At 52.2% G+C, this 13800-nt stretch overlaps 1 protein-coding gene across 1 annotated transcript; it reads right to left on the minus strand.

The window, feature by feature from the left end:
- Nucleotides 1-10940: 10940 nt before the first annotated feature.
- LOC100285509 (uncharacterized) lies at nucleotides 10941-13500 on the minus strand. The gene is made up of 7 exons (NM_001158401.2): nucleotides 13242-13500; nucleotides 12787-12974; nucleotides 12406-12704; nucleotides 12245-12329; nucleotides 11778-12141; nucleotides 11621-11678; nucleotides 10941-11496 (listed from the first exon to the last, which is right to left on the minus strand). The coding sequence occupies exons 1-7, from the start codon at nucleotides 13321-13323 to the stop codon at nucleotides 11292-11294; spliced, it is 1281 nt and encodes a 426-aa protein (NP_001151873.2). The 5' UTR covers nucleotides 13324-13500; the 3' UTR covers nucleotides 10941-11291.
- Between the last annotated feature and the right edge of the window lie 300 nt (nucleotides 13501-13800).

Raw genomic sequence — 13800 nt, forward strand, 5'->3', positions numbered from 1 at the left:
ATGGAAGCTCCTCGATCACAAAAGAATGTTAAGCGACTTACTGGATGTATGGCAGCTCTGAGCAGATTTATATCCAGGATGGGAGAAAAAGGTTTGCCATTTTACAAGCTACTCAAGAAGGTGGATAAGTTTCAATGGACTTCAGAAGCACAAGAAGCTCTAGATGCACTGAAAAAATTCTTAACAAACACCACCAGTACTGAAACCACCCCGACGAGCTACGTCAACTCAACCAGCTGAAGATTTGCTATTGTATATCTCTTGCACGACTCACGTGGTGAGCACTGCGTTGGTAGTCGAGCGAGTAGAAGAAGGACATGCCTATCCAGTACAACATCCTGTTTACTTCATCAGTGAAGTTCTAGGCCCCTCAAAGAAAAAGTATCCTCAAGTTCAGAAGCTACTATACGCAGTACTTCTAACTGCCCGCAAGCTGCGTCACTACTTTGATGACCACAAAGTCATAGTAGTCACTGGTTTTCCAATAGGGGATATTCTTCACAACAAGGAAGCCATTGGCCGAATAGCCAAGTGGGCTTGCGAGCTGGGATCTCATGACATCGAGTTCCGACCTCGCACTGCTATCAAAACTCAAGCACTGGTTGATTTCGTATCAGAGTGGGCTGAACAGCAAGTACCAGATAACCCAGAGACTGCAGAAGTATGGCGAATGTATTTTGATGGCTCACTGAAGCTGCAGGGAGCAGGAGCGGGGATTCTCTTCACCGCACCTGGAGGCGAACACCTCAAGTACGCCCTCCAGTTGCTGTTCCCGGCCTCCAACAATGCAGCCGAGTATGAAGCTTTGATCCATGGATTGAACATTGCCATATCGTTGGGCGTCAAGAGATTGATGGTATATGGAGACTCTCTGGTAGTTATTAGCCAGATAAACAAGGAGTGGGATTGTTCAAGCGATTCGATGGGAAAATACTGCGCTGCCGTCCGAAAGCTGGAAGATAAATTCGAGGGTCTGGAATTTCATCATGTAGAAAGAGATCGGAACACAGCAGCCGATGTACTGTCCAAGCTAGGATCCAGTCGAACTCAGGTCCCACCCGGAGTCTTCGTGCAAGAAATTCTACAGCCAAGTATCTCAATGGATCAAACAGAAGAGTGCAACATCATAGATCAACTTGAGTCAGACTCTGATGACTGGAGAAGGCCGATCATTAAGTATATAAAGAATGAAGAAGAACCAGACGACAAGAACTCGGCAGAGCGCATCGCCAGACAGTCGGCTCACTATACACTCATTGGGGAGATATTATACAGAAGGGGTGCATCAGGCGTCCTCATGAAGTGCATTCTCCCGTCCACTGGAAAGCAACTTCTGGAGGAGGTCCATGCTGGGCAATGTGGAATACATGCAGCCTCCAGAACACTAGTTGGGAAGGTCTTCAGGTCAGGATTCTATTGGCCAACAGCAAAGAATGATGCAGCCGAGTTAGTTCAGAGGTGTGAAGCTTGCCAATACTTGTCAAAGCAACAACATCTGCCAGCACAGCAACTGCAGACCATACCAGTAACTTGGCCTTTCGCATGCTGGGGATTGGATATGATCGGACCTTTCAAGAAAGCTCAAGGGGGATACACTCACGTATTGGTGGCGATCGACAAATTCACTAAATGGATAGAGTTTAAGCCCATTGCTTCTTTAACCTCTGCTAAGGCCGTGGAATTCATACAAGGCATAATATTTAGATTCGGGATACCAAACAGCATCATAACTGACTTAGGATCCAACTTCACAAGTTCAGAATTCTTCGACTTCTGCGAGCAAAAGAGCATTCAAATCAAGTATGCATCTGTGGCACATCCAAGAGCCAACGGGCAGGTGGAGCGAGCCAACGGGATGATATTGGAGGCACTCAGGAAAAAGGTCTTCGATAAGAATGAAAAATTCACAGGAAAGTGGATAAGGGAATTGCCCTACGTCGTTTGGAGCCTAAGAACCCAACCTAGCCGAGCCCTGCATGGAAACACTCCTTTCTTCATGGTCTATGGGTCGGAGGCAGTGCTGCCCGCTGATCTCAAGTTTGGGGCGCCAAGGTTGATCTTCGAAAGCATAGCAGAAGTCGAGGCCACCAGGCTGGAGGACATTGATGTACTTGAAGAAGAACGGCTAAACGCGGTAATCCAATCAGCACGGTACCAGCAGACTCTAAGGCGCTATCACGACAAGGCTGTATGACAACGATTCTTCTCAGCAGGAGATCTCATCCTCCGCCGAATTCTAACGGGGGAGGGACGGCACAAGTTATCACCCTTATGGGAAGGACCCTTCATAGTAGCAGAAGTCACTCGGCCCGGATTGTATCGTCTCACTCAGATGGATGGCACAGAAGTTGGGAACTCCTGGAACATAGAACACCTCAGAAAGTTTTATCCCTAGCTGTATTTCAAAACTGCTGGGACGATGATGTACTCTGTAAAGTGGAAATATATCATCAATAAAAAAGAGGTTTCAAAGATACTCAGTTCATTTACGATTGACTTACATTCTTACTTAACTCGGGGTGACCACTATGCCCTACTAACGGAGCAATCGACTTAAGTCGGCAACGACTTAAGGCGGTGCAACATGCTCACGCTTACTTAACTCGGGGTGACCACTATGCCCTACTAACGGAGCAATCGACTTAAGTCGGCAACGACTTAAGGCGGTGCAACATGCTCACGCTTACTTAACTCAGGGTGACCACTATGCCCTACTAACGGAGCAATCGACTTAAGTCGGCAACGACTTAAGGCGGTGCAACATGCTCACGCTTACTTAACTCGGGGTGACCACTATGCCCTACTAACGGAGCAATCGACTTAAGTCGGCAACGACTTAAGGCGGTGCAACATGCTCACGCTTACTTAACTCGGGGTGACCACTATGCCCTACTAACGGAGCAATCGACTTAAGTTGGCAACGACTTAAGGCGGTGCAACATGCTCACGCTTACTTAACTCGGGGTGACCACTATGCCCTACTAATGGAGCGATCGGCTAAAATCAGTGGCGACTTAAGCCGGTGCAACATGTTCATGCCTACGCAATTCAGGGGATGACTTCTATATCCCGCGAACAAATTTCATAATCATCGTGCGTCATTTCATTACTGCAAATTTACGAAATTGATGAATTCTGATACAATAAGAGAGTAATTATATCATTCGAGTGCTGAACTGATGTCCTCTAACAAATAATCGATCATGCTAACCGCGCGCTCAAAGCACACGAAATGTTTCTCTATTTCGCAATGTCTTTCTCAGGAGCGACCGACGAAGAAGGGCGACTCGAGGAATCAGGGGCAGCATTCACATCAGCCCTTATGTCTTCAGGAACAACCACGCCGGGTCTCCTCATCAAGATTCGTCCCGCCCGAATAGCCTTGTCCATGGCTCTGTCGCGCTGGGCCTTGAGAGTAACAGAAGTTTCTTCAGCAACTTTAGCAGCCAGTCGAGCAGTCTCTAATTCCTGGACAATAGATTTCTTGGAAGCTCGGAGTTCCTTGATGGTGGCATCCTTTGCTGATATCAGCTGCTTGAGGCGGGTCACTTCGTCTGTGGATTCCTGCAGCTTACAACGTTGATTGTCCAACTCCTCCATTGTAAAGCGGTGACTCCTCTCCAAAATGGTCAGCGAGTTGCTAGAATCACGATACAATCTGTCAAGATTGTCACGAGAAGCAGCAAGGATACGCTTTTCTTCCTGCGAGCAAAAATCAACTCCTTCAAAAACCAAGCAAGTAATAGGAACACAGCAAGGCAAAGCACAGTTTTGTAAATTACCTTTTCAGAATCAAGCTGAGCATGAAGAGAAGAACTCAGTGCATTGGCGTCATCCAAGGCAGCAGAGACTTGACCCAGTTCAGTTTGGCTCTGAGAGTACTTCTCCTCAAAGTCAGCACACCGCTGAACCAATTCAGCCTGATCTCGGGAATGTTTTTCCTCAAGAATTGAAATCTGCCGAGTCATTCCTAGCAAGAGATAATCAAACAAAACGGGGTCAGAAGGTAAAGCAGTCCACAGCGAAGGCAAAGAGAAGCAAAAAGGCACTAACCAGCGTTGGTTGCCTCCAATTCAGAGACGCGATGTTGAAGTGACACTGGATTCGAACACGCAAGAGACGAAGCCACTTCTGGGACGGAAGCACCTTGCAATCTCAGCTGGCTGGCCATCCCATCCACCAAAGCCTGATGAGGAGAACAGATGAGTGTAATGACAGCAGTTCAGGCAATGTAAAAATCAAGCTAAAATACATCACAATACCTGGAGGTTGGAAAAAAACGAAGGGATCCCCAAATCAGGGGAGATCAGTTGATAACCAGGCGTAAGGCCACCACCCGAAGCAGCTTGCAACGAACCAGTAAGAATTAGCTCGGTGCCTTCAACAGAGCCAAACACCTGATCAGTGGGGACGCTGCCCTCTAAAGCGACTCCCTGGTCCAAGGTTTGAGCTACCACCATACAGCCAGAGTGTGGAGGAGACCCCGCGTGAACGTCCATGGAAGTACAGGAAGGAGACCCTGCTCGGGCACCCTCGGGGGCTGGGTCATAGTTGGCACTGCCCGCTTGAGCCGGATCACCCCCGGCAGCACCCTCGGGGGCTGGGCAGTGGCTTACACTCTTCACCCGAGCTAAGTCATCCCCGGCGACACCCTCGGGGGCTGGGCATGTGTCAGCACCATTCTTGAGAACCAAGCTTTCTGCAGTAACCACCTCTAAGGTTGACGGGCCCTCAGCTACTTCCATAGGACTAGGATGAACCAAGTCAGTCTCCCGGCCCTCGAGATCGCGCTCTAAGGTCGACGAGGCACGGGATGACCTCAACCCAGCATCGGGCACGTCAGCGCAAGCCTCCATTGCACCATCATCCACTAGCTCTGATAACAAGTCCTCTAGGACCATATCCTCCAGAGTCTGATCAAAGTTGGCCAGGGACAGTTCTTGCAGACCAATGAGGGCAGACAAAGCAGGAGAGGGAACTCCACTACTTTCACCACTAGCGATGAACTGCCGACTGTTTTTCCGTGTCAAAGGAATCTCATTTTCCTCTTCCTCATCATCCACATTGGCAACACAAACAGCAGCACCCCCATTGGGATCAGCAACAGATGGGGCACCCACTATGGGATCAACTGTGGATTGGGTACGCCCATTGGGGTCAGCGTCGGTAAAACCAGTCGTAGGCACTTCTTCAATAGCAGGAACTGAGGTACCAACGTCCTGATCAAAACTGGATACTCGCCGGAGGCGTCTTCTTTTCTTCTTCTGCTCATCAACAGAAGGATCAGGCTGATTGGTTCGGCAAGGGCGCCTCGGGCGAGCACTGACAGGCTTCTGAACATCCAAAGTCGTACCAGCCTCTGGGAGGGGCGCCACTACCAACGTCCCAGCAGGAGCAGCATCGGATGAATCCTCAGCTAGCAAATCAAACATAGCGCTTATTTCTGCATCACTAGGGTTCAGGGGCACCTCAAAATGAACCTGTCGTTCATCATCAGGAATCTCCCCAAGCGAGGCAACCAAAGCACTGACTTCTTCAGCAGAGGGTCGCACTCTAAGGCCCAAACTGCCATCAATAATGGGTGGATTCGACACGAAAAGGGTGAAGGCTTTGGGAGGAGGCAAGTTCCAGGCCAAGTACGCCACTGGAGCACCAACATTTGACACCTTGCCCCTGAGGATCATTTCAAGTCGACTCACCAAGTCTGCAGAAGGAATTCTCCTGTTGGTAACCCGAGTTGAGTCGGCTAGCCCTCGATACAGATAAGCTGGATAGGCCCTGTCTTTTAGTGGCTGAATATTCTTGAAAACAAAGTCAGTAACCACAGCTTCAGCAGTCAGACCCCTCTCTTTCAACAGTCCAACTTCAGCTAGCAACACACCTGCTTCAGCTACCTCCTGATCTGTGGGAGACTCGGTCCAGCTTGGAGTGCGAACATCCGGCTGTCTTCCCGACCGGGAGGGGAGAGAATTCCCATAATTCTCAACTATGAACCACTCTAGGCGCCATCCCTTAATACTGTCCTTGAGGGGGATCTCGAGATATTCAGTTTTCCTCCCGCGGCGCATCTCCAAGCTGGCACCCCGACCAACTGATGTTGTCCCCGGGCCATCCCAGGGCGACAATGATACAAGTATTTCCACAAACCGAAATGTGGCAGCACGCCAAGAAAGGCCTCGCATAAGTGAACGAAAATGGAGATTTGCAGAATTGAATTGGGGTTCAGATGGGTCAAGTTGATATGATAGAAATCAAGGAGGCCGCGGAAAAAGGGAGAAATGGGAAGGCCAAGGCCGCGGAGAAGGAAAGGGGCGTAAACAACGGACTCATGGGTATCCTCTGTCGGAACAGTAAACCCATGGCAAATCCACCAAGAACCGAGTTCCCGCGGAGGAAGAACCCCGATGGATACGAGGTGGAGAAGTTCAGTTTCAGAAATGATGGACATATGGTTACCTGCGAAAGGCAACTGACTGTTGGGGTCGATTGGAGGAATCACCACAGCAGACGAGCTCGTGGTCTTCCTCTTGGGTGCCATCTCGATTCTACCAGCGAGCAGAGTGGGAGGCGAATGGCAGAGAGGATTCGGAAGCGGGAAAGCAAGAACTAGGGCACGGAAAGCAAAGGCGGCTAAAAGCGCAGCTCTTGTGGGATATTCTCGAGCCAGATACCGTTTCAAAAAGTGCCCAGTCATCACCCGGCGGTTATTTCCAAAACCCCAGCATGCCACGTGGAAACCCGGCAGTTATCTCCAGAACACTGGTGCGCCACCTCATCAATCGGCCATCGTCCTCAAAGTGGCTCGCGCGGCCTGCTATCACTCGGCGTCGCCTCCAAAACGCCGATTTCGTGTTCAGTTGCTCGACATTACCTCTAAAATGCCGACGTCGCCTTCCAGTCGGTCAGCGTTGCCTCCAAAACACCGATTTCGTGTTCAGTCGCTCGGCATTACCTCTAAAATACCGACGTCGCCTTCCAGTCGGTCGGCGTTGCCTCCAAAACGCCGATTTCGTATTCAGTCGCTCGACATTACCTCTAAAATGCCGACATCACCTTCCAGTCGGTCGGCGTTGCCTCCAAAACGCCGATTTCGCGTTCAATCGCTCGGCATTACCTCTAAAATGCTGACGTCGCTTTCTAATCACTCAGCGTTGCCTCTAAAACGCTGATATAGTGTTCAGTCGCTTGACGTTGCCTCTAAAACGCCGACATCGCCCTGCAGTCGCTCGGCATTAACTCTAAAATGCTGACGTCGCTTTCTAATCACTCGGCGTTGCCTCTAAAACGCTGATATAGTGTTCAGTCGCTCGGCGTTGCCTCTAAAACGCCGACACCGCCTTTCAGTCGCTCGGCATTAACTCTAAAATGCCGACGTCGCTTTCCAATCACTCGGCTTTGCTTCTAACACACTGATATAGTCTTCAGTTGCTCGATGTTACCTCTAAAACGCCGACACCATCTACAAGTTACTCGGCAGCTATTTCTGGAAGCATCAGTTTGATCCCCAAGTTATTCATCTACTGTCTCAAAGGAATCAGTTTTACAAACAAGCAAGACGAGTCATCAAGGAGAAGCCAACGTCATTCTTTCATTAAAAGGGAAGATAACAAACTTACAAATCAACTCTTTGCGAGTTGATACTTCCCTACTATTACTACATTACATTACTACTACTACTACACTATGCTATACTACTCTACATTACCATTACATTATTCTAACTATACTATACTAATATCTAAAAGACCAGTGGCATCTAGCCACTGGCCCTGTTGCTGCCGCCGCCGCCGCCCCTGGTGCTGCCCCTGCTGCTGCCGCCCTGGTTGCTGCCCCGGCTGCTGCCGCCCTGGTTGCTGCCCCTGCTGCCGCCGCCGTCACCAACCTTGCTGTCGCCGCCGCTGCCCCTGCCGCTGCTGCTGCCGTCACCGTCACCGTCGCCATCGTCGTCATCGTCGCCGTCGTCATCGTCGTCTTCCTCGTCCTCGCCGCCGCCGTCCGAGTCCTCCTCATCCGAGGAGTACTCCGACTCATCCGAGCCCTCGAGCCCGGAGCACTCGATGGCCCGGATGTACGTCCAGACCTCCGCCGCAAGCCCCTGGGAGTCGTCTGAGTCGTCAGACGACTCACGCAGGGGGACGGGAGCTGGAGACCCCTCAGACTCAGAGGAGAACTCCTCCTCTGAATACTCCGAGTCACCAAACTCCTCCGATGGAGGAGTTGGCTCACGCTTGCGCTTGTTGTTCTTGCCCATGGTGGAAGCAGAAGGGAAAGAAGAGAGGGAAGCAACAGAAGAACAGCGAAGGATGTGGAAAAGCCAAAGGGACAACGGCGTTATTTATAGAAGGAGAAGGCAACCGCTCACCTCCAACCGCGGTCACTGAACAGTCGCAAAGCATTCAATAAGTACTTCAACCCGTCTGAAGACACGTTAGGCGGCTGACGCCGTTTCACGCAACACAACACCCATTGGGACTCCAGTCAACAGCACGGAGGATATGATTACACTCGCCGTCACATCACATTACTACTCAGAAGAAGCCGGCTAAAACACTCAGCGTACCAAGCTGTCCCTTGCCCACACCCATTGGGGGGGACGCCCAGGAATTATCAGTATATTTTTCAAAACGGTCACATCTGTGCAGGGCACACAGTGAATACCTCAAGACAAAAATGAGATATCAGTAAGGATCAGAGGAAAGCCAAATATAGCCAGCGAAGTACAAAATATGGCCGACAGAAGCGACGCGAAGACTAGACAGAGAACGTCCATCAGATGTCTCATCAGTCGCAGTGCAAATAAATTGCAATACCCAGCAAGATATGGATGGATTGCGAACTCGGCTGCTAAAGACAAAATATATGCTGACCTCTGAAGCAAAATATTGATGACATAATGCTGACCTCCAAAGCATAATGCAAATAGCTTCATGCCAATTTCTACAAACGAAAAGGATAATTTTCAGCAAGGAGGCACGAAAGGAAGACCTTCGAATGGATTATCCTTAAAAATCCATTTGAAGGTCGGGGGCTACACCCATTGGGTGCACCTCCGGTGCACCCCATGGATTATCATTCCACGCCAAGATAGTGCCGACTTCTAAGGCGTGGGACAAGATTAAAAGGCCAGCCCTAAACCAAAATGCAGGAGCACAAGTGGAAAAATCTACTTGAAGCTCGGGGGCTACACCCATTGGGTGCACCTCCGGTGCACCCAATGAAGTTCAGAATCCTACAAATTGAAATGCCGACCTCTAAGGCACGAGCACGAAACTAAGCTTCGGTCAACGAGTGATCGAAGCAGGAGAAGACAACATGAAGTCATTTTCTTCAAATCACCTGCAAGCTAGACCTGGGATCTTTGGGCTGATTACCTCTAAATTAACCCAAAGATCGGGGGCTTGTGGGGGATAGATATCCCCCGGGTCCACTAAAGAGTAAAAGACCTCACGGAAGGCCCAAGGGCCCAATAAGTCATAAGGTCATCCTTTCGTGGGCCTGGGGAGAGACAACCAGCAGAGCAGATCGACATGAGGCCGGATTGATGTAAACCCGGACGACCCATGACGTCGAGCGAGTGACCACAACAAAGATACGACTTTCCCGCGCTGGAGCCCCCATGCAACGGAGCCATGCGAAGATAAGTCGGCGAGGGTTACGCGGAGATAAACTCAAGAGGTTCACTATCTTTTAGCTACTCGTTGCTATCATATCCACATGTATTGCCCCACAGTCGAGTATATAAGGCCTAGGGGGCACCCCTTCAGAATGATCGACCCTATTACCTAGCCACCCACGTCAACTCTCTGTACTCTCAATCCAGGGAGCCCTCTTGTAACCACATTCACCAAGCATACTCACCAGGACGTAGGGTGTTACACATTTCTAAGCGGCCCGAACCTGTAAACCTTGTCCATCGTTCCTCGTGCAATCGGCACGAACCATTTTGCTACAATCGCCGACACTGTCCTACTCCTAAAAACACCTTGAGGGGCAACCCCGGGTGTGCGGTCGGACCCAAAACACCGACAGAAGCCAAGGGCGATTCGTGGGGTAGTGTTGCGTACCTGTGTTGCACGATCGGACGTGGGTGGAGACAGCGGTTCGTGGCGGCATGTCTCGCAGGAGGCGTCGAGCCGCCGGATGAGCTCGACTAAGTGGGGATCACGTCTAGCCGTGGCACCGAGTTGTGTTGCGCCACACCCGCTTCGACTGTCTCTGCGGAGAGGTGGAGGTCAACCCCGTCGTAGGCCTCGATCTCGATCTCGTTCCCGCAGATGGCCCCAAGTACGCGAGGGAGAGGGGAGGCGGCGGCTTCGCGAGGGAGACAGGGAGGAGGCGGCTTCGTGAGAGCAGATAGGGAAGCCCTTCCTGACCTGCTGAGGTGGGGAGCGAAATCACCGGGCTTCCCCTAGCGAGGGCCCTCGCCGGGAAGCGTGGTCAGCAAAGAACAAAAAAAATTCGCCCATCGCATGGGCGATTCGGCCCGGTGGCCTGCGCTTGGGCCGAGATCCTGCGCTTGGGCCGATATCCTGCGCTGCCAAAGGAGCACTCACGGAAGGGAGTATCCCTCGTCTTTTTGCGGACGGTTGAGTTATCGTAGGAGGGTTTCGAGGAAGTTCTCTTTCTTTCCAAGTGGTCACGATTGCCAATGGTTTTACTAAACTGTGGATCTTGAATCTTTGACCGACCAGATGCAATTTCCAGGCTACCAATATCGATGAAAGTTTATGATTTTTGCCCAAAGTTTGGCACATAATTCAAGCAAAATTACGTTCATAGCTACTTTGCTGGCGTATTGCAGCCTTGGGCAGCAACACCGTTATCGAATTGGCTCTCTTCAACTTGTTATCTGTTCTGTCCGAAACGTAGCCCCCCTCCCCAGCTCCATGTACCACTTCCGAGTCAGTAAGGACCTTGTTTGGAAAAAGCAGAAACTTTTTATCAATTTCATATAAACTTTTATCAGAGACAGAGCAGCACTCTCTGTTTCTCAAGTTGAATAATATACAACAATGGACCACGACAAAAAAACCATTCAAGAAGAGCCTGAAACGAGTAGGTCACGGCCCTCGATCTTGTCAGCAGCGCGCTGCAAAAGCTATACAGCGGGCGGCTAGGCTAGCACTCAGCATCTTTATACTCTCATCTCATCGTATCTTCCTATACCTCCCGCCTCATCCGGATGCAAAGCAAGACAGCTATCCAGCTTTCGTGTCGATGGGTAGGGAGGGGCGCGCTCACGGACACGGAGTCGTAGTGGTAGTGGTAGTCTATGGACAGCAACACCAGAGTCAGATCTGCAAATTTGTGCTGAAGCTGATGCTCCTGGGATATCCGCCATGGCGCACAAGCTCTGCGCCGCCGCCGTTGTGGCTGCTCGCCGGGGCGACGTCTGTGGATGACGATTTCGTTGGAGCGCTAGCGCTGCCGACGGCGTCACTGCTCTCTAGCGGGCTCTTGGAGTTGGACGTCAGGTATGGCTCGACGCTAGCCACTCTGCGGAGAGAAACAAGGAGGATGAAGACTAGTGTCCTGACGCAGGGATCGGTCAGATGTCGACGACAACAAGCTTGAGCAGAGCATATACACCATAGAAAGTATACCAAGGCACAGTCCATACCTTTCCTTTCGCTTCTCCAAGAACCGGGCGAGCGACGCTTTCCGAGCTTGAGGGACAGCTAGAACAAACAAACAAACAAAACACGGGTAAATCAAACGTGTCGCACGAACGGTTTCAGCACTTGCAAGCGAGCGAGAGGTATGTATATAGGTAGTACCTCTTGGCGTAACAGCTGCAGCAGCACTTGCAGCTGCCAACTGCCGGGACGACGAGACTGTCTGGCTGGTAGGAGCAGCAGCAGGCTTGGAACCGCAGGCCTCTGTAGCGCAGTGAGACGTGCTCCTGGAGGGAGCCACGGCTTGCGGCACGACGATGCGGACTGGGCTTGCAGTTGCCGCGCTTGATAGATGCGGCACGCAGGGCTCCGGTTTCTGAACTGCGATCTGTCTAGCACCAGGGAAGACCTCGGCCACGTTGACCTTGGCAGGGGCAGGGGCAGGAACAGGCGGCGAGTCCGGCTCACTTGACGGGGTAGCACCAGGAACAGACGCCCTGCTGGCCAGCATCATGAGCTCTTTAGCCTGTCACCGGGACAGCGATCAGCAGATGCAGCCGATGGAACGTACTGCAGTGACGAGCGATCCAAGTGTTCAGTTCGTCGCAAAAGGGTAGAGCATTGCATACCTTGTCGACCGGGACGTTGTCGAAAACATTCACCGAGCCGTTGTAGAATATCGTGAGCTGCGTCGAGGCCTGGTTCCGTGGGTTCCTAACAAGGAGGAAGGTCGATCAACCGTCGATCAACATGTCGACAGGGAGGGAGGGAAGGAACTGCCGATCGATACCTCGCCCCGTACACGCCGGCCGTAGAGCCGCCAAACCCGTTGTTGCTCATGGTGAAAGGCTGCTGCTGGTTGTGGAAGCTCTGCGACACTGATGACCTGACCATCAGGTTGGCCTGATGGAACGGCACAGGGTGGCGCACCGACACCGGCTGCACTAGCCTGCATCCACCACCACCACCACCAGGGAGACGATGCGGTGCCGCCGCGCCGTAATCCGCCACCTGCGAGCGCTGCCTGTGCGCCGCTGCAGGGTACTGCTGCTGTGCCGTGGCCTGGCTGCTGTTGTGGCCAAACTGCCTCTGCAGAGACAAGTGAACAGCTGAGACTACCGAGCGTTGAGCCCCTATCCAGCACCTCGGGTGAGTAGCAGTAGCTTATTACCTGCTGCTGGTAGATCGAAAGCATGGAGCTCTGCTTCTTGATGCCGTCGAAGGCGTCTCCGGCCGGCCGGAGCTCGGAGACCGAGAACGCCTCAGAGCCCTCGCCCGTCGCCTCCGTCCTGAACGACATGAACGCCGGCGCGACGCCGGACCTCGCCGCAAACTGCCACCGCGTCGCCGCCGGGCTGTCTGCAGCACAGAAACCTATCTCTCAGAAATTCACACTGCGGAGGCGGAGCGGAGCAGGCCAAATCTGACGCGCGGGCACCAGCGGCCACGAGACGACGAGAGGAAATAAAATCTCTCTGACTTGTCGAATGACTAATAATTTCCATGCTCGCGGCAAGCAAACCGCGGTGGATCAGGCGGTAGACGCGCCGAGTCGCTACTGCCATACTAGTACTACGGTTAGGTAAATCACGCTTTCAGGGCATCGAGAGAGGAGCTAGCACTGACCTGGCTCCGATCGGCTCTCCTCCTTCGCCGCCTCGCCGCACTTCCACGCCCTGTCGATCGCACCCAGGAAATCCCTCTCCATGGAAGCAAAGCAACCAGCGGACGCGCCGCCCACACAAGCGACGAAATCCCTTCCGCGTCGCCTCGTCCCGTGAATCCTCTCCCTCCAGTGACGGTGCCGAGAAGAAAAAAGCAGGAGGAGAAGAAACGGCGCCTTAGCTCGGATTCCTTAACCTTTCTCTCCCCCTCTCTCTCTCACTCTCTCTAAACCACTTTCTCCTGCTTGCTTATTTATTCGCGAGATTTAAGACGGACGAGGAAGAAAGCCGCGATGATTAGCTGCTTAATTAAACCGGCTCATTAATTTACGAGATGGGATGGGGGTGCGTCGGGTGGCGGTGGGCCCCGCTACGGCGACCGGCTACCGGCTACGCAGGGTCCCCACGTGGTTACGCCACACGAGGCGCACCTCCGATGAAACCTCACGCGTCCGATGACACGTGGGATCCGCCTCGCGTGGGGCCGACACGTCGGCGGGCGCGGGAAGCGCTCGTGTGGC

Source organism: Zea mays, chromosome 4, assembly GCF_902167145.1.
Source record: "Zea mays cultivar B73 chromosome 4, Zm-B73-REFERENCE-NAM-5.0, whole genome shotgun sequence".
Lineage (NCBI taxonomy): Eukaryota > Viridiplantae > Streptophyta > Magnoliopsida > Poales > Poaceae > Zea > Zea mays.

Bases quoted from the DNA above. Each gene is read 5' to 3' on its own strand.
- LOC100285509 (NM_001158401.2), bottom strand. From the start codon at position 13,323: ATGGAGAGGGATTTCCTGGGTGCGATCGACAGGGCGTGGAAGTGCGGC. The intron at 12,975-13,241 runs GTCAGTGCTAGC...TCTGTGCTGCAG, and splicing joins GGAGAGCCGATCGGAGCCAG to ACAGCCCGGCGGCGACGCGG. The intron at 12,142-12,244 runs GTATGCAATGCT...TCCCGGTGACAG, and splicing joins ACAACGTCCCGGTCGACAAG to GCTAAAGAGCTCATGATGCT.